Source organism: Equus przewalskii, chromosome 23 (genome assembly GCF_037783145.1).
Source record: "Equus przewalskii isolate Varuska chromosome 23, EquPr2, whole genome shotgun sequence".
Lineage (NCBI taxonomy): Eukaryota > Metazoa > Chordata > Mammalia > Perissodactyla > Equidae > Equus > Equus przewalskii.
In genome coordinates, this window is record NC_091853.1 from 9,506,259 (window position 1) to 9,527,403 (window position 21,145).

Consider the following 21,145-nt stretch of genomic DNA (forward strand, 5'->3'; position numbering starts at 1 on the left):
AGAGAAACAAAAATTAGAACCAGGAGATAGTATCTCAGACCTGTCAGATTGCCTATAACATAAAAATATGAAAATAATTCTGTTGAGCCAGCCTTGATGGTCTAGTGGTTAAAGTTTGGTGCTTGTGACTTCTGTGGCCTGGATTTGGTTCCCAGTCGTGGAACCACACCACCTGTCAGTTGCCACGCTCTGGTGGTGGCTCACATAGAAGAATTAGAACGACTTACAACTAGGAGATAGAACCATGTACTGGGGCCATGGGGAGAAAAAGAAAATAATAGTTCTGTCAGTTTCAAGAGTCGGAGAATGTGTGGGATCATGGGGAACAGTCACACACTTCTGGATAGAATGGAAGTAGGCATAACTATTCTGGAGAGTGATTTAGCCATATCTAGTGAAGTTGAAGACATGTGCCTTAGGGTCTAGAAACTTTCTCCCATGTACAGAAGAGACCCGTAAAGATTATTAAACATGACATTGTAATAGCAAGTAATTGGACTCACCCTAACATAATCCTTAACAGCAAATGGGTAGATTTTTGTGGTATATTCATACAATGCAACAGTACATCACAACAGAAATAAATGGACTAGAGTAACATGTATCAACATTGTGGCCAATAGATCAGAGTCAGATAGAGCAATCCCAATAATTCTCATCAACTGGTGTCCACACCTTTGTGCAATCCCCTCCCCTTGAGTGCAGGCAGAACCTGTAACTTGATTCTAATCAATAGACTATGACAATATTGATAGGATAAGTCTTATACACTACAGGACTCCATTTTAGCAGACTGGCCTGAGAGATTCTGTTGGTCTTGATGGAGCAAGCTGCTATGCCGTGAACTGCCTAGGGAGGGCCATGTGGCAGGGAAGTGGGTGTCCTCTGGGAGCCAGGGCTCTCAGCCACACAGACGCAAGGGAATGAATTATGCCAACAAGTGAAATGAGGTTTGAGGCAGCTTCTTCCGCCGTCAGGCTTCCAGATGTGAGTGCAACCCAGACACCTTGACTGCAGCCTTGTGAGAGCCTGAGCTGAGGACCCAGTTAAGCCACACTTGGTCTCCTGATTCACAGAAAGTACAAAGTACTAAATGTGGGTTGTTTTAAGCCACTACATTTGTGATAGTTCATTACCCAACAATAGAAAACTAATACAAACACGGATAAAAAGATAATACTGACAAAAATAAAGCAAGTTGCAGCGAGATATACAATATATATGGTACCATTTATATAAAGCTTAAAAGCATACAAACCAATTCTATATACTGTTTAGACTTCCATATAGACCTTTGTAGTAAAAGTATAATGACATCACTGGAATGAGAGTCTCAATTTCAGGAGTGTTTCTCTCTTGGAGGGAGGGAAATCTGATCAGAGGGGCTGATGCAGGGACTTTAATGGTGTTTATAACATTTTTTTTCCTAAGCTGGGTAGAGATACACGAGAGTTTATAATACTCTTCTCTATACCTTTTTGTATGTATGAAACATTCCGTAATTCAAAAAAAAAGTTTGTCTTCAGCTTTAGGCTCCAGTGGGCACAACATTGTGTTGACAATGAATTTTGTCCACTTTACATTTTCCAAATCTGTAATTGGAAAGAGGGAGTGGGAGGAAGAAGAGCCTGTAAGGCCTGGCTGGGGATCAATACGGGATAATACAGACAGAAGGAGATGGGAGGAAAGAGGACCAGAGGGAGGGCAGTCTGCAGAGGTACCCTGGGGAGCGCTGTCCCTCAGTCACTCGGGGAGCCATCCATAGACTCATCTCCTAGAGACCACAGATGGCCTCAAATGAGTGACTTCAGCAGTTTCACAATCAGACCTTGTCATTATCCGTGGCTTTGCCCTTGCAAGCAATGGATCAGTTGCCACACAGCAGCCTTGCTGTAATCTGAGAAAACAGCAATTAAAAAAAAAAAGAAAAAGAAACCAAAATGTTGGCAGTTAGGCTATTAGGGAGAATCAAAGTTTTTTTGAAAAGAAACAAAAGCCTGAACAGCCTGGCCTGAGAGGGAACATTTGAGATGGGAGGCTGTGACTCAGTTTGTAAAGAAAATGATTGGATTTTCCTATCTTTTTTTTTTTTTTTTTTATCAGTGAGTCATCTTCAGGGACGAACAGTGGTGTCTCTCTTCTCTTTGATTTACTGCCATGAAGTTTGGGCGATGCTGTAATACCTTGTTTGTATGAAGAAACTTCCAATCCCCAGAGTGACCAAGAGAGGAATTTCCAGTGGGATGCTGGCATCATTTAATGGCTGGCTCTCCAGAGACAAGAAGCTCTCTGCTGATTTCCATGGTATAAGTACTCTCACAGTGGCTAATTTTTAAGCTATCAATGTGACGTCACTGAGTGTGGAGCTGGGAAGAGTTAGGAAGAGATGTGCATAATCGGCTCCCAAAAACCCATAGGTGCAGGCTTCAACATACGATTGAAATTTCCTTCCTACCAGGGTGGTGAGCAGCCCTGGCTGGAGGTCTCAGCCAGAGGAAGGATGACTACCAACAGGGAGGCTCCCTCTCAATGGCTCCGTCTCAATCCAAAGACGTTGAGACGCCATCATTCCACTTAGAATGTAAATCACTTCCTTCATAGCCAAACATTTTTAGAGGATAAGAATATGTTAAACACCAAAACTCTATTCCTTTTTGAGAAAAGCAATAGAGATGAGTTGTTCTCCCTGAATAAGCCAGGGATCCAATGTTGGTGATGAAGTTCAATTTACGTAGGATATTTTTCCCACCATCATCAGCCTAGAGGGCAGGTCTCCTTGCAGATGTCAGGGCAGCTTCATCTGCGGCTAAATTTGAAAACTCCCCTTGGAGAATTTCATATCCCCTAGGTCACTGTACTCAGTTTTACAGTCCCCTTAAAGTTTTGCAGTCTGAAGGGCGTTATCTGTGAAAAGTCATGAAGTCTGTATTGGTTAGAATGATTTGAGTACAAATAACAGAGCACTTTGACCCAACCAGCTTAAATAATGAAGAAATACATTATCTCCAATAATGAGAAGTCCTAAGGTAGGAAAACACCAGGGTCGGTTAATTCAGACATTCAAGAATGTCATTAAGGATCCAGATTTCTCCCATATTCCTGCTCTGTCATCCTTTGTCCTGTTTATCTCCCCTCATGCCTGTAAGATGGCTGCCACTTTCTAGGCACGAATGGCAACAGCTTTTGAAGAAGGACCAACTCTTCCAATAGAGGAAAACTTTTCCAGAAGCTTCATTGGAAAGAATTGGGTCAAACATCCTTTCCTAAATCAAACCATGTCATAGAGACTGGAATTACTATGATTAACTTAAAATAAATCGGAATTTAACCATGAGTCACATTGGGGAGAGGTAAACACCCAGACAAAATTGTGTTCCTGCTTGGTAGGCAGTTGTCATCCCAAGGATTCTTCCACTATTCTGATCCTAAGAATGTTGACGTGTACAGGTCATTTGGTCCTTTTGGCTGATCAGAGATCCACTTGGATCAGACCAATGAACTTGATCAGAAGCAAATTATGCTATGTTTACTAAATTGATTAAACTCAAGATAAGTTTATCAAAAAATATTTGTTAAGGACCTAGTGGGAACCTGGCACTTAAAAGTTACAGTCATTAAGCACTGGACCTGCTGATGAGTAGACATGGACAACTGGACTTAGAGCTCTTAATCAGCCAGCAGAATAAGTAAAAATTTCTTCAAGATGAGGAGGGGTAAAACTTTAAAAAAATACATGACTATGGCTTTCAATAAGGATGCCAAGACAATTCATTGGGGGAAAGACCAGTCTTTCTAACAAATGGAGCTGGGACAATTGGATATCCACATGCAAAAGAATGGAGTTGGACCCTTACCTCACACCACATGCCAAGATTAACTCAAAATGGATCATTGACCTAAACATAAGAGCTGAAAATAGAAAAAATGCTTGGGAGAAAGCTTGTAAATCTCATGACCTGGATTAGTCAACGGATTCTTATACATGACACCTAAAGCAGAGGTAACAAAAGAAAAATAAATAAATTGGGCTTCATCAAAATTAAAACTTCTGTGCTTCAAGGATGCTATTGAGAAAGTAAAAAGACAATCCAAAGAATGAGAGAAAATATTTGCAAATCACGTATTTATTAAAAGCCTAGTATCCAGAATGTATAAAGAACTCTTACATGGGCCGGCTCCGTGGCTGAGTGGTTAAGTTCGCGCACTCCGCTGTGGTGGCCCAGGGTTCGGATCCTGGGCGCGGACATGGCACCGCTCATCAGGCCACATTGAGGCGGTGTCCCATATGCCGCAACTAGAAGGACCTGCAACTAAGATATACAACTATGTACCAGGGGGTTTGGGAAATAAAGCAGAAAAAAAAAAAAAGATCGGCAACAGTTGTTAGCTCAGGTGCCAATCCTTAAAAAAAAAGAACTCTTACAACTCAGCAATAAAAATACAAGTAATCCAATCAAAAAATGGGCAAAGAATTTGAATAGACATTTCTCCAAAGAAGATATACAAATGGCCAATAAGCACATGAAAAGATGCTCAACATCATTAATCATTAATGAAGCACAAATAAAACTTCAAGATATTACTTCACACCTGTTAGGATGACTATAATAAAAAAGACAGACAATAACAAGTATTGTAAAGGACACGGAAAAATTGAAACCCTTATGCATTGTTGGTGGGAATGTAAAATGGTATAGTCACTTTGGAAAACCATTTGACAGTTCTTTAAAAAGTTAAACATAAAGTTACCATATGGCTCAGCAATCAATTTCATTCTTAGGTAAATGCCAAAAGAAATGAAAACATACATCCACACAAAAACTTGTATACAAATGTTCAGAGCAGCAAAATTCATAATAGGCAAAAAATGGAAACAATCCAAGTTTCCATCAGTGGATGAATGGATAAAGAAAATGTGCTATATGCACATTACGGAATATCATTTGGCCGTGAAAAGGACTGAAGTATTGATACATGCTGCTACATGGATGAACGTTAAAAACATTATGTTAAGTGAAAGAAGCCAGTCACAGAAGATTACATATTGTATGATTCCATTTATATTAAATATTCAGTATAGGCAAATTCATAGAGACAACAAGTAGATTAGTGGTTGTCACAGGCTAAGAGAGGGGGAAATGAGAAGGGACTATTAATGGGTATGGGGTTTATTCTTGGGTGAAAGAAAATGTTCTCAAAGTAAATAATGGTGATGACCACACAACCTTGTGAATATACTAAGAACCACTGAATTGTACACTCTAAAAGGTGTGTGATGTTCTATGGTATGTGAATTACATCACAATAAAAACATTTATATGACTATCTCAGGCCTTTGGGGGGAAATAGGACAAAAAATCAGCAAGATAATAAATATTGAGTTGGCAAAATTTATAAAACTCTTCTATGATTCTGAAATTTACACATCCTATTTTATCTCCTCCTATCTCCTTGGTCCAAATGACTTATTGTGCAGATCAGTGGTTCTTAACCCTGGCTGCACATTTGAGAATCACCATGAGCTTTAAAAAGATATGATGCCTTGGCCTGACCCATGGCCAATTAAATCAGTGTCTCTGGTCCCCCAGCAACTCTGGCATCTTATTTTATTAAAAACTTCCAGGTGATTCCCATGTGCTGTCAAAACCATGAAATTAAAGAGTAGACCAAGATCCAGGCAGCAGTGGGTCATATTACAACATGATTCTTTAGCTAAGTCCTTTTTTTTTTTTTGGTGAGGAAGATTGGCCCTCAGCTAACATTTGTTGCCAACCTTCTGCTTTTTGTTTTTCTCCCCAAAGCCCCAGTACATAGTTGTATATACTAGTTGTAAGTCACCCCTGTTCTTTTATGTCGGATGCCTCTACAGCATGGCTTGATGAGCAGTGTGTAGTACTGCGTCCAGGATCCGAACTGGTGAATCCTGGGCTGCTAAAGTGGAGTGCACGAACTTAATCGCTCAGCCATGGGGCAGGCCCCACTAGGTCTTTTTTCCCCCTTAATTCAGGTTTATTAAGATATAATTTATTTACATTAAAATTTACCATTTTAAAGTATACAGTTCAGTGAATTTTGACAAATGTGTGCTGTCCTATGACAACCAACAAAATTGAGATATAGAACATCTCCATTATTCCCCCAAATGTCTGTGTCCTTTAGCAAGCAATCCCTTCCCCTCATGTGTCAGAAGCACATACTAGAATACTATGCAACATTAAAGAGCGTGTCCTCATAAGTACACGTAAGAAAACAGAGAAAAAATTTACTATATGAAGTCAAGAGCAAAGAGCAGAAAAATTTCTATATAATATAACTTTAATTATTTTTTTATACATGTGCACAGGTATATACATCTCTCCATATATGTATACACTTGTAGAAGAAAAATCTGTGGTTATCTCTGGTTATGGGAATTACAGGAAATAATTTTTTTCTTTATATCTTTTGCATGTTCTAGTTAGTTTACAATGTTACTTTTATATTGAAAATCATCATGATATCTACATGATATCTACATTGCCACATCTAAATAGCGATCCACGGGCAAGTGATGCATGCAGAGCCTGTGAAAGACCAAACTGCCACCCTCCAATGCTCCAGGCCCCCAGCTGCAGATCAGCCTTCTGGTCCCACACACTGCGGGTCACTGGCTCAGAGCAATGGTTATCATCAAAAGAGATTAATACGAAGACATTGACTTCTACTGAGATAGATATCAAAAAATATTGACCCAAGAGAAAGAAATATTGACAGAAGAAGAATCAAGGTCTTTCAGCGCCTTGAAGGGAATAATAAATCTTCCTCTTTGCTGAATGCCACATTCTTATGTCCATTTCTGCAGCACTTGCACAATTTAAAGTCAAAGATGGCGCATCTCTGTAAGCACTGTTAGAGGTTGGAATTTGGGATCTACCACAAAGGGAAGGTGACCCTACGAGTACAGAATGTATATAATTTATAGCGGGGGGGAGTTGGTGAGCGAGCTGAGACAAGCTCTTGACAGTGGAGGTCTGCTCAGGTTTGGTTTCAGTTCCTTTAGATTCAACAGAATCCTAATTAAAGATACTAAGACATATCTTCCAACCAGCTCATAACAGACCCAAACCAGCTGAGACCAGCTCCAGGGGTCCAAACTAGACAACCAATTCCAGCTCCGTCAGAACCAGCACATTGGTCTGTTGGGTATTGGGTGGTTTCTTAGGACAAATAAAATTGGAGATGAAATACTTTTTCCTACGTTTTTCTCAAATAAAAGAAGATGATATAATAACACGTTGGTTGAACCATCATTTGAACCAGCAACTTTTTTTTTTCAGGTTGTTCTGGAATGGGTTACACCATTTGGACGAAATAATGGGTTGAAATTCGTTTCCAGTTAAATTATTCCCCTAGTTTGGGTGTAGGCTCTGTCCCATTTTTCCATTGTTGCACAGCAAACCTCTCCAAAATACTGCGACTTAAAACAATTGCTTATTTGCTCATAATTTTGTGGGTTAGCAGTTTGGGCTAGACTGGGCTGGGGTGGCTCCTTTAGCATTGGCCGGGCTCACTCACGTGTCTGGGGCCTCAGCTAGGAGGGCCAGGCCTCCTTCTCTTTGTGCTCTTTCAACCTCCAGAAGGCGCTTATATTCCAAGAGGACGAGAGCAGAAGCTGCAAGGCCACTTGAGGCCCAAGCTCAGAATCATGTCACTTAGCTACATTCTACTGGGCAAAAGAGGCCAGGTTCAAGCAGTGGGGAAGCAGACTCAGGCTCTTATAGCGAGAAGCTGCAAAGAATCTGGCCGTTTTTAACTTACCGTGGGCTCCCAACCTCAAGACAACACTGAGGAGCTGAAAGAACAGAAAGCTCTGGAATCGGATTCTCTATCTCAAAGCCACGGCCTGTCACTGGCTGGGACTCTCAAGTTCCTCCTGGGGTTCCCTACATGTCTTTCTCTATGTTCTCAGCGGGATGGCAAGAAATCACTTTGCTACTGAGAAATTCACTGAACAATGTTGAATCCTTCAGAATTCAATCCTTTAGAATAGAGCTTTCAGCTCTAAGAAACAAAATCCTGACCCAAGAAAGTTCTGCAGTAGGAAAACCCGAGGTGGAGTTAATTTGGCAGCTTAGCAATGTCATAAAAAACCCAGACTCCTTCCATCTTTCTGCTCTGCCGTCCCTGATACGTTTTCTTGGTCTCTGTTAGCTCAACCCTTACGTTTGGTTGCAAGGTATAAGACATAGTTTCAGGCATTATACAAAGATGTGACAATGTCCATTTCTTCCTTGGGTCATTTATTTACTTTTCGAGTAGAGGAACCTTTCCTTGAATGCCCGCCCACAGCCTCTCCGTGTCTCACTGACCCCAAACACGTTGCACACTCTGGCCGGAATCACTCTCCAGGAAGGACAACAGGACTACCCTCATGGCTTGGATCAGTCAGATCCCTCCTGGGGCCAAGATCAGGAGGAGGCAAGCAGATATCTAAATAAAATTGAGGTGCTCTTGCGAAAGAGGAAGGGCAAAGCTGTCCAGGAGGCAGACAAAACAGTGCGTGCCACCGTGATTCAGGCCTGATATGTTTGGCCTCTGTCCTTGGACATCTTGAGAAATAAACCTATCATGATGGAATTTCAGGTAACGTATTAGGTACTTCACCATACCATAGGCAGCAAGGGGTCAAAAGAAAGAAAGCCTTCATTCTCCAGAAGCTCATATTGAAATTAAGGAGCCTCTGCATGGACACGTGGAAATGCTGACCAGTACTGCAGTCTCGAAATCAGGGATACTGAGAAGAAATCCTGTAACTCAGGCGCCAGCTGAGGTCACCTTTCTTAGAGAGTTAAATAAAATAAAAGCTAAACAACCTCCATCCTACAAACCTGTGGCAAATCCAAAGCACTCCCTCCGCTTTCCCATAACCGATTTCCGTGCTTCTTGTCCTGGACAGGGGGAGGGGCATGCGGCCTACGGTCGCGTCTGCTCTGGGTTCTTGCTTCCTCGGAACTTACAGCTCACGGCAGTTTCCTTCTCTTTGTGCAGCGCTGACCCAGATGTGTAACCCAGCTCTTTTCCTTTGATTTTTTCCTCTCCCTTCAAACCAGTCAAAAAAAGTATCTGTGTGTGTGGAGACTGAATCTAAGGTTTGGGGCCATGAGGGGATTTATATAAAGCAAAGCGAATATTTTAATACTGAATAGACATTCTTGTTCTTAAAAGTAATTCATCTTCTGGGACTTCACCGGCCCCGCTCCTCTCTAGCTCCCAGCCTCTGCCCTCATGCTCACCATGTCCACAAGCTTTCCTGTTTTCCCACTGCCAATTCATTCATTCCTTGCGAGCGGTTTAGCTTTGATTGGTTTGTTTCTTAGTTTCATTGCAAGCCCACCCTTAGGATCCCAAGTACTTTCCTACACAAAGTGAATTACCTCCAGAAGAGAAACTCTGGGGCCTGCCGTTAGAAAAGTGAACATTTCACCATGATTCAGGCAATCAAGTAGGGAAATCAGAGCAGACCTCAGGGGGTGGAGATGGGCCTGGCCTCCGGACGTGGGGACTGCACAGGGAGGAGCATTTTGTGTGCCAGGGACTAGGGGAGGCTGAGTGGTCAAGCTCACCTTTTGTATTTGTAAGCAGTGGGAGATGAGTTTGGATATGGGGGTGTTTAGGGAGAGGTGTGATGGGGCAATTCCAGAGAACTCTAGAAGCTTGATCCTGTAAGTAATGAGGATTTCTGAACAATTTGAGCAGATGAGCAACATGACATGACTTTACGACTCAGGGAGAGCATTTTGGCAATGGTGTATGGGTGGGCTCTGGGGCAGAAGACGAGTTGTCCATCAACGTCCATTCTCCCTTCCTTTCTTTTACTAACAGGGCTCCTGAGCTTTAGCTGGACACATGACCACCCACCTGGAGATACGCCAGGCTCTCTGGCAGCTGCACATGATCATGTGACTAAATTCTGCCCAAAGGGATTCTAAGGAAGTGATGTACGCCCCCTCCAGCCTGTGCACTTATCCAAAATATACCTCATTTTCCCATAAAAGGAAACAGTGCTCCTTGGGAAAATAACGGATTCCAGGGCTGGGACAGGAGAAGTGGAAGATGAGTCTGGAATCGTTTGCTATCCAGAAAGTAAGAAAGTGCTCCAAGAATGACGGTGGCGTGTTAAAAGGACACAGGGACCAGCCAGAAGGGCTCCCCTTGGCCAAATCTTGAGCAATGTGAGCAACAAAATAAATAATGACAGTAAAGGAAATATAACCCATAGAATAAAAAATAAGAACACAAGAGTCAGTTTGAATATACATAAAATAATTACTTGATAAGATAGGAGGAGGAGACAGAAAAGTTCTTTACAGTAAAATTCTATCTAATCAACATAGAAGGAGCAACGGAATTAGAAAAACCACCTTGCTTTTTTCCTTTTTTGCTGAGGAAGTTTTGCCCTGAGCTAACATCTGTTGCCAATCTTCCTCTTTTTGCTTGAGGAAGAATCTCCCTGAGCTAACATCTGTGCCAATCTTCCTCTATTTTGTATGTGTGTCACCATCACAGCATGGCTGCCAATGAGCAGTGTAAGTCCATGCTTGGGAATCGAACCCAGGCCACCAAAGTGGAGTGTGCTGAACTTAACCACCAGACCACAGGGCCAGACCCAGAAAAGTCACCATTTGACAGCCACCATTGTAGTAACTGTTTCAGGCAAGAATCAACAATGGGGGCTAAAACTAATGGGAGCAAGTAGAATACGAAGCAGGATATTTACATGGTCTCAAAATATCTTTGCACAAGACACTTATTAATTTCAAAGAGGGCAAATATTTACAGTAGAGAAGCCTGGGAGACATAGTCTTAACCCAGCGACCTAAGGTAACATCACCAACACTGGGACAGATGGATATCAAGTGCCTCCGGATCAGGCACTGAGGGTGCACCACTTCTGTGGTATTCCTGCCCCAAATGCACAACCTAAATCTAGTTGTGAAGAAACATCAGACAAGTTGAGGACATCCTGCCAAATAACTGACCTTCACTCTTCAAAAATGTCAGGGACATGAAAGACTGAAGAAGCTTTCTCTGTTAAAGGAGACTCGAAAGACAGTGCAACTAAATGCAGTGAGCTATCCTGGATCCGATCACGGGTCAGTAGGATTGTTTTTCTTTTGCTGTAAAGGACGTTAGAGAGACAACTGATAGAATTCTAATACAGTCTGTAAATTAGACAATGGCATTATGTCAATGTTAATTTCCTCATTTTGATCATTATATCAAGGTTATGTGAGAGTATGTCCTTGTTTGGGGAAATATTACACACTGAAATTATTTAGAGGTAAAGGGGTAAAGAGGTAAACCATGTCTTTAACTTACTCTCAAATGTTCTAGGGAAAAAATATATAGCAAGAGAATGAATGATAAAGTAAATACAGTAAAATGTTAACACTTGAAGAATGTGGGTGAAGGTTATATGGGGATTTTTTGAGTTTGTTTTTGCAGTTTTTCTGCAAGTCTGAAATGATGTAAAATAAAAAATTTTTGTGTTTTAGAGAATGGGCATGCACTCCCCTCTGCCTCATTCCTTCCGCTCCACACTGGCTGGGAGACAGCCTTAGAGAGAGATGGCTGTGGGCTGTAGATGGTGGCATTGCCTTACCAGCCCTGGACGGCCTTCTTTTACTGTCACGTGAGAGAGAAATCATCTTCTGTCTTGTTGGGCTACTGCCCTGGGGGGTCCTCTTTGTTACTGCAGTGTGTCTTCACCTAACTAATACAGGCTAGAGGAAGGAGAGGGTGGCCTCTCAGGAGTCTGCTGCACTGGTTTAGTTACATGGACTCAGGGCATGGAAGATGGGGGAATGGAAAGAGTTGGCAAAGACCACTCATTTGGGGAGAATTATTGAAAGGAAATTAAGACTAGGGCAAATTGAGGGGATAGCAGAGTCCTAGCAGACTCTGGCGGAGACTTTCCTATTTAAGAAGCAGAGAAAAAAGGTCCCAGGGAGAAGAGAAATGTTCAGGGCCTGGGGCACACTGCAGTGGTCACCTCTGTGTATAGCTGGCCTTGATTCCAGGGGCAGGTAGCAGGACTATTTGTGATTGTAAGTAAAGAATGGCAGAGAACTACGAGCTCATCCAGGCTGAGGCGGAGATGATCACAGACCACTTCATGGGATATACAGGAAGAATGAAAAATGATGATAATGATAATAACTACAACAATAACAGCAGCTAACATTTATGGAATCCTCATCGTGTCCCCGTGACTAGTCAAAATTCTTTACCTGCATCAACTCATTCAATCCTCACCATAACCGTCTTATTCCTCTTCCAGAGATGAGTAAACTGAGGCAGGAAGAGGTTAAGTCAAAGGTCATTGGCAAGTAGCAGACACAAGCTTCAGCTCCAGGCAGGCTGGCTCTGGGCGCGCCCTCCCACTTCGGAGGGCAATTCCTTATCCTCCAGCTCTGCTGTCCTCTTCCTTCTTCTTTCTCTCCAACACCATTCAATGCCCACAGAGGTGAACTGCAAACATGGGGGCTCCTTCCATTGTGCTGTAGATCTGCACTCCAGAATCTATTCCAGGAGGGACGCGAAAGGGGCAGAGGGTAGAGAGAGCAGCGGGTGTCGGCTGTGGCCTATCAGGGTAGCTCGGGTTCATAGAAAGGATTAACGCCTGTCCATCTGAGAGCTGGAGAGGCAGCGTGGCACCACTTCCTTTCCTGGTGACCGAGCTCTTCTGCGCTGGTGTGCAGCAGGCTTCCGGGACGGGGTGGGGGTCAGAGCGGGTTGTGGAATTGAACATCCCGGGTCTGCTATTCTTGCTCTCAGCCATCCTCAGAGCCCGGCCACTCATTGCTGTGAGCCGATGGAGAAAGGAGGTGGGGGGTCACAGGAGGGTCTCTGCTCATTTCTTTCTGTGCTAAAGGTCTTTTCCTATTTTAAAAGTGGTAGGCAGTAAGTCCCAGAGCTCCTGAAACAGAGAAAAGACAAAGAGTCTTTATAAATGCACTTTCAAACCCGGAGACCCAGCTCCCAGCCAGGAGACAGGCAAACTCTTTTAATAACCTTATTCTGGATCCACTTAAATGGAAACAGCCTCCAGTATTTTTAGCTGCTGCAGAATTGATGTAAAAAAGAAGGGGGAAATGTGTATTTTTTTCCTTCCTAGTTAGAAGAAGAAGGAATTGCTCATTATCTCTTAACTGAGTCCCCGCAGGGAAGACAGGGGAACACCCAAGAGTCCCCATTGGCTCCTCCTCTCGCCTGGATGGGATTTAAACCCAGGGAGGGAAGCTGAGCAGAGGAGGGAAGGTGGGACCGACCACCACTGAGGTCTGTAGCCCCAGGGCCCTGGCTGCCAGTTGGCGAAGTGTTGGAAGTGGTGCCCAGCAGCCTCCGAGGTAAGTGCATCCATCTCCGAAGGCTTTACCTGTAAAAGGAGGAAGGCAGCTGGGGGGCATGAGCTCATGCGTCTCACATCCTGAGCCTGGACATCCAGGCAGGGTAACAGTGTCCTCTCACCTCCATGAGGAGTGAAAACCCCCTTAGGAAATATCTCCCGGGACTGAGGAACCGTCCTTAGCCGGGGGTGTACTTGGTTCAGTCATCCTCCTACCTGGCCAAACACAGTCCATGCTGGCGGGAAATTTCTACCTGGAATAATGGATTTTTATAGAGAATGTTTCCTGTAGTCTAGCACGTCCTTCTCTTGTTTATTCTTTGTTGGCTTCTTTACAATGTCAAAGACCTCTTTGTTTTTTTGCAATTTATCTGTTATAGCTCACGTTTTTCTAAATCCTACAATGGAACTTTTATTTTAGTTGTGGTCAGGATGCGATTATAACTTCCCCTTTTTCTGGATTTGGTAAATACCAATTAAGATGATGTTTGCAAATGCACTTGGAGAGCTTTGAAGTTTATTCAAACATTCAATTTTATAGGTTTTAATTCTTATTTGTAAGAAGACAACTTCTTTTCCCCCAATTCCCGTGCTGTTAGCCTCGCAATGCCTTAAAGAAAACATTTTGAATCATTTCAAGCAATGATGTGGTAGACTAGTCTTTGGAGGTCTTTTTATTTATTTATCTATTTATTTCTGTGGTTGGGATAGAGCTGGAGGAGGGAGAAAGAACGAGTGAGAACAATCACTTAAAAGCATGAAATTCAAATTGCTTATATAAGCATTAAAAGAAGAAGTCCTAATATAAAAATAAACTGCCCACAGGTGCGCATAGGTCAGCCGCAGAGGCAAAGTCCACCGGTTCTTGGAGAAGCCGAAGTATCAGCAGGTATCAGGTGACACCTGCTCAGCCAGGATCTGCGTGGAAAGAAGCAGTGTCTTTTGGCATTTAGGCATTTTTGGAGACTCAGAGTCAAGGTGGCGGAGCTGGGAGAAGGGACTCAGAAAGGAAATTGAGAGGATCAACATGAGTATCATTTTGCCAGGGAGGAGGGAAAAAATGACTTGATATTCTTTCATACAACTTTGAGTCCTGCTATGTCCCTAAGTTTTGGGGCTGCAGATGACTCCCGAAGGAAGGAAAATTAGGACAAGATGACATCAAATCATCTTGTGGCTTCTGGTTTCCATTCCAGCCCCTTCTGTGGTTTGAAACGTAGGGTGGACTGAGGTCTGTTCCTGAGAAGATGCCTGAGGAAATCGTGCCCAGACCCAGTGGAAACTCTGGTCCATTCCCCACTCATTCCAGAGCCTTGGCTCCTAGAGGGTCTGGATACAGATGTGAGATCATGGGTAAGGTTCTGTAGCAGCCTCTGGAGCCGCCAGTCTGCAAGCTGATGACACTAAGATCTCAGGCCTGATCCCTGGGTGGGCAGGGGCTTTGCCCGGTTTCACCACAGTACACTCACCGCTTGTGCCAATCAGCCGTCCTCTGAATGTGTGCTGTTGGTCTAAAGAGAGACCCAGAGAGTGCGGGAGGAGCCAAGTCATTAGCAATTAGCAAGGAGAAGCCTCTCCTCTTTGATAGAAGGCTGGCACTTCAAAGTTATTTCAATATGTGGAAAACCACATGTTAAACTAGAAAAGGGAATTGCGACTTTTTCATCGTGTGACTTCCTTCATGATCATTCATTTGAAGCAGTTTGTCATCAAATGCCCCTCATGCTCATGGGGGATAAGGCTAATTGTGTATAAAATAATAGTCATTCTGGAGACTGGGGGTTGTGTTGGACGAGGGGAGGCAGGTCCCTGAATTTATGCCCTGTGTTCCTTTATCTTCTTATTGTGCATGAGCCTGCGCATTCCCAGGAAAGCAAGAGGAGGGGGTTTTTGTGAGAAAGTGATTTATTCCTGTGGGGTAAATGAATATCCTGACCTGAGGTCTGGGAAGAGCTTTAAAAGGGCTTAGCACGGAGCCCGGCACATCACTGGTGCTTAGCAAATGGTCGCTCCCCTTATCATCGCCCGTTTGAGCCCCCACAAGGAGGATTAGGATTCAGTTGACGGAATAAAACAACCACACAAGCCTGTGGCTACCCCTGAAGAAGTCACTGAGCGCTGAGGCTGGTCAGGGACGCCATCCTTGATCTTTTCAGCCTGTGGTATGTGGGCAGACTTTCTGGAAAGAGTTCTTCAGGAAAAGGGTGCTGCATGGCGGTGGGAGAGGCATCTAGGAGGATTTCTTGGGCACTCACTGGGTGTATTGCACTGAACTAGAAGAGTAGGGGGACAGAATGATGCCTGGAATGTGACTGTTTTAAACCTTATTACATAAAAGCAACTTCTCATGCCCACTCACACCCGGCTCTATCGTGTCTTATATGGAATGCTTGTGCAGAGAGTTCAAGCCACAGAGACTAGAAATAAAATTGTTCCTGTGTACTCTGTTTGCCTGGTGTCTGCCCTAGTAGGAACAGTACTGCCTTGCGCATCGTAGGCTCTCATATCCAGAGGGGAAATCAGTTGCCCGAGGTCTCCAACCCAGGATGAGCCGAGCCGGGGAGACTCCTCAGCCACCCAAGAACTTGCTCTCCTGGACTAAGTACTTAGGTCAAAAGGCCCCAGAGTCACCCAGGTTGTAGATCCCTGGCAGAATACGTCCAGGAGAGATTGGGGAAGGAGTGACGAGCTTGCCAGATGACATCTGTGACATTGATGCATCCCCAGCCACCCACCGCCCTCACTTTTCGTCATAGTTCAATGATGTCCACTACGTCATTTGGGGACAGAATCTTTTTAAGTGACTCCACTGGAAATCCATGATAATAGTTTTTCTAAAACCCAGAGCTGTGGTCTCATTTGCTTGTGGTTGACTGTAAAGGCGGGATGAAGAAATAAGGGAACCAGACAAGGCCCTGAATTTAAGTAGAAAGATCTGTAACGCTGGCTGAGAAATTGGCGGCCACTCTCTTCAGTGTAAGTAGTAAATTTATTCCTGACCAGAGTGTGTGTCCCTTTTTGGAGAAAACGAGGTGGCATGGAGGCCGTCAGCCCTAGGATTGGACAGGACCATCCGGGACTCCCCTGGCCAAGGCTCGGTCCACTGCCCTGCAGACAGAAGCCCACCTCGTGTTTCCAAGGAAGGGAATTCTCCAGCCTCTCCCGAGAAGTGGCCGGCATTTAACCTTCCCATGCGAGAAACACTAATTTATCTCTCCAGGGGTCACCTTGGCACTGCTCAGAGGAAGCGCAGCCATAGGACTTAGTCATTGAGCAATTAATGTTTAAGTGAGCAGCCTGGGCTTTCCTTTATTTTCAGAAGAACCCCTCTCTTAAACATGACAGGAAAGAGGACACTTGGTCTTTTTTCCACACATAGAGATCTCCTCATTGGATTTTCTCATTTGGGGCAGTATATATAGCAAAGAGATGAACAATACAGACACGAGGAGTGGACAGACCTGCTGTTTGATCTCTGCTCTGCTGCCTATGAGCTGTGGGTCCTTAGGCAAGTTACTTAACCTCTCTGAACACTTCTAACAGAGAATGATATCAATTGATTCCAAGGATTCTGAGGATTAAATGAGAATAGTGTTTATAAAGTGTTTCGCACAGTGCCCATCATCTATTAACACATATGCAGAAAACTCAGTGGCCGGTGGGCACAGTAGTTAAGTTTGTGCAGTCCAATTTGGCAGCCTGGGGTTCATGGGTTCGGATCCCGTGTGTGGACTTACACACCGCTCATCAAACCATGCTGTGGCAGCATCCCACATACAAAACAGAGGACAACTGGCACAGATGTTAGCTCAGCAGCAATCTTCCTCAAGCAAAAAGTGGAAGATTGGCAACAGATCTTAGCTCAGGGCCAATCTTCCTCATAAAAAAAAATACAAAAAACAAAAACAAAACAAAACAACCCAGTGGCTATTATGATTGAATACACAAAATATTACTTTGTCCAGGACTTGCTCTGCAGCTGTGGATGCAGAGGGGATCAACACAGTCAGGGCCACTGCCATCCTTGAGCTTACAGGGATATCTGGGCTAGGAACTCACACAGATGTGGGAGCTGTCAGTATTTGGCTGGAAATTAGAGCCACAGGAGTAGATGCAGTCAACAAGAGAGAATGAATAGAGCACAGATGTAGAGCCCTGCAATGGGGCCAGAACCAAGGGGACCATCCATCCGGCTCTCGGTCGGCAGTATTCGCCTCAAAGAGCCTTTTTCGAAAAAGCAGCACCAGGCAGCATTTGTTCTGAGTCTTAATGTGCCTCTGCCCCCACCTCCCCACACCACTCACCACCCCTCTGCAGTCAGAGTTGAAGACATGATCAGCGTCAGCGAGGCTGGGTCTCAGGGACTCCTGGCTTCCTGTGGTTTCCTACACGCACATCCCGGGGAGTAAACCCCCCTTGCCTCAGACATTCCTACAGCATTCCCTCACTTTCCCTGAGAAACGAGTCCTCAATGGAATAATCATCTTCATTTGGAAACTTATTCTCCTGCATTTTTCTTGGTGGCATTTGCTGCCCTGTCTGTCCCCTCCCCACCCCATGGAGCTCTGTCTGTGGTCTGCGAAGGCATGAAAGGGCTGGTGAAGTCATCCTTTCCTTCTGCTGTGGCACCAGGCGAGCCTCTCCCGCCACGTGCTGGAGAGAGAGCCAGAGGCTTCTCCTCTTGCTCGTTACACTCGACAGAAGTGTTAGGGTGAGGGTTCCCACCCCCCACTCCCCATCTTCTTTCGAGCAATCCCTCTGCCCAGGAAAATCTGAGCTCAACGCGTGGAATCTGGCAGGCTGCAATTAGCGGGGATATCTTGTTACAACTCAGGACAGGCGACACCGAGGGCTCATACCAGGGCTTCTGGGGGTTCTCATATTCCAGGCTTCAGGAAACAAACACCGCGAGACGGTGCTTTACATGGCTTCCTGCGGTTTATGGCAAGAGTCTGTGGCTTTTTTGCATTCATTCAGAACTTCTTCAGAAAACCATCTGCAGTCCATTTATGTCTCGGAGAAGAATGAGCGCAGAGTGTCGAGGGGGATGGATGGTAGGAGGGGGCGGAGAAGTCTCAAGTCTGCCTGTTTGGCTCCACTATTGCCCAGGAAGGGGATTTTGGACCATGGAAACTTGTGTGCTGCCCTATACAAAGAAGGGGCTTTTGAGGTCAGTCTGTGTGGTCACCAGGGATGGCCGAAGCATGTAGGGGTTATGGGCTCAGCTAGCAGACACGGTGCACTTGGTTCGACTCTGTGGCCTGGCCCTCTGGTTGCATAATCATGGGCACATTGCTGGATGCCTTTGAGCCTCAGTTCCCATCCAGGCCACATCTTTTCTTCTCACCCGGCCCAGACCTGATGCTGGAATCTGCAGGTGAGCGGGAGGGCAGGGGACCGTGGTGGGTCTGGCGCTTTTCTTCCTCCACTTCCCTCACAACTTGCACTGCTGCTTCTGGCTTCCCGTGGTTGCTGACTGAAGCAGGGAGCGAGGTTCAGAGGAGAAGGGAAAAGGTGTGTTTATTTAGCTGGGGTTGTGGTTCCCTCTGGTTATCAGATGCCCTTGTTAGGGCAGCTGCTCCCAATGCTGGCTCCACCTACCACCTCTTCCGCGAAACTTCTGTGGGTTCTTCAGACAGTCCCCATCCTGCCTGCTGGGCACCTGCTCCTGCAGCTCGTCCCCTGGGGTAGCACACTCCTGTTGAGTGGTGAGGCTGCACCTCAGCTCTGCCCCCCAGCTGCCTTATTTCTGTGGCATCACCGTGACTTATGGCAGGACCTACATATCCTTGTCTCCCAAACTCTGGGGTGCAGGCCTCTCCCACTGTGTCCTCCCTCTACTGTCTGCTAGGCAGCTTGTTCTAGGCAAACGGCCATCTCTGAGTTCCTCCGGGCAAGGGGCAGGCACTGGTCTCTTTACCCTCCAGCCTCTATTCACCCCAACCTCCCACCGCCAGAAAACCTCTTGTGGAGCATCTCTCCTTAAAATGTGCGGGCACCTATTACCCACCATCCAAATCCCATGACAAGAAGAAATATTCCACTGACCGTTCCATTACATCTGCAAGCTGTGGGGCCCAGTTCCTGGGACGTAGTAAGTGCTCAGAAAAGGTGAGCTATTATTATTATCATCATCAATAATATGTGCTTTGTATAACAGGAACAGCCAAGAAGGAGTGAGCAGGGCAACGGGGTAACATGAAGAAGAACTCTCCTTCGGTCTGTCCTGTGTAGTTCGCAGTGGTAGCACGTCCCCTGGGTATAACATACAGCACATCTGTCCAAAGGCGGGAATAGCACAGGGACAGGTGTATACTGGACTCATGAGTTATTTGTATCAGAACATCATAGCGATGCACGGCCAAGCACAGGCTTGCAATCAGATGGACCTGGGTTCGAATCCCAACTGTGCCACTTACCAGCTGGATAACCCCTGTTTGGTGGCTACCTTTTACATCTGGTTCCTCACCTGGGACAAGGAGAGTAGCACCAATCTTACAGAGTAGGTGTGAGGATTAATGCACCTGGCCAAGGCCCAGCACATAGTAGCAACTGGACAAATAACATTTAATAGTATTGTAATATTATTGTTATTTTTAATAATAATTCTGCGAGGGCCCTTCGTCCTCTGTTTCCTCTACTTCCTGACACTAATGATGACTATTAAAAATTAAAGATTTTACGCAGTATCAAAATTTGGTTTAATGACTAGGAAGTTTTCTTCCTTTCTTGACCAATGAAGTTATCTGCCCAGGTCAATTGTTTTGATGGCGTTGTGCTGACTCTAACCACTGAGCTGGAAAAGACGCAGCCTCAGGCGAGGGCATGTGTGGCTTCGAGGATGCTGGCAATATTCTAGTTCTTAACCCCAGGTGGTGGCTCCATGGCTGTTGCTTTTGTAACAATTCATCAAAACTATATAATTTATGTTGTATGCTCTTTTCCGTAAAGATATCACCTTTCACAATAGAAAAGATGAGAAAGAAAAGGAAGTCATACTCAGTAGTTGATGAAAAACAAAATAAACCTCAAAACACTTACTGAGCGCTTATGATGGGCGTGGCGCTGAGAGCTTTCCACATCCAGTGCAGTGAAGCGGGCATTATCTGTCGACCCACTTTACAGACGAGGAGACTAAAGCTCAGGATAAGCAGGCTTCGCAAGACCAGACATCTGGGACCTGTCGATTTGTCTTTCTAGCACGTAGTTGCCTCTCACAATGTGGAGGGAGAGCCTGGGCTTGAGTGGGACAGCCACCAGGAAAGGACTAGGCTTCCTGACTTCTTCAGTCTCAGACAGATGCCTATGAGTCTTGAGTTGGTCACAGAAGCCCATTGGCAGGAGGCAGCTCCGCAGCTCGGTCTCTAGGAGAGAGGTGCCGTGCCAGCCCCGTGGAGAGGTGTTCTGGTGACCCAGTGCCCGTGAGTAAACGTGAGGTGCTGACGAGGTCTCCTGTGGTCTGCCCTGCCTCGGCTCGATGGGGATCAAGAATGTGCCGTCCTGGATGGGGGCTGGGGCACTGGCGGAAAGGGGCTGGGGAAGGTGCTGAAGGCTCACACCTCGTGCTGGCAGCAGAGGAGGCGCCACCCAACAGCCTGCTCTGGCCCTGGTGCCTGGCCTGACTGACAAACCGGGCCACCTGAGCACCGGCAGACTTGAGGTGACTGAGTCCCTCGGCCTGCGGGACTCTGTGCTCCTGCCTTGGGAGGGCCCCGAGGGGAATCAGCCTTGGGGCCTGTCTTTAAGAGGCTCATAGCC

General features: G+C 45.2%; 1 protein-coding gene across 11 annotated transcripts in view; it reads left to right on the forward strand.

Moving 5' to 3' along the window:
* TNN (tenascin N) overlaps window positions 1–21,145 on the forward strand; it is a 104,407-nt gene that overhangs the window by 27,442 nt on the left and 55,820 nt on the right. The window contains exon 1 of one of the 11 annotated variants that reach the window (XM_070590929.1): window positions 13,189–13,388. The exons of 8 other annotated variants lie outside the window; for them this stretch is intronic. Coding sequence is in view for 1 of the 3 variants with exons in the window: in XM_070590921.1 (XP_070447022.1) it covers window positions 18,671–18,764 (94 nt within the window). In the remaining 2 variants the exon portion in view is untranslated. Of the gene's footprint in view, window positions 1–13,188; window positions 13,389–18,301; window positions 18,765–21,145 lie in introns of those variants that run through there. 2 more of the 11 variants (XM_070590931.1, XM_070590921.1) reach the window with 2 other exon arrangements.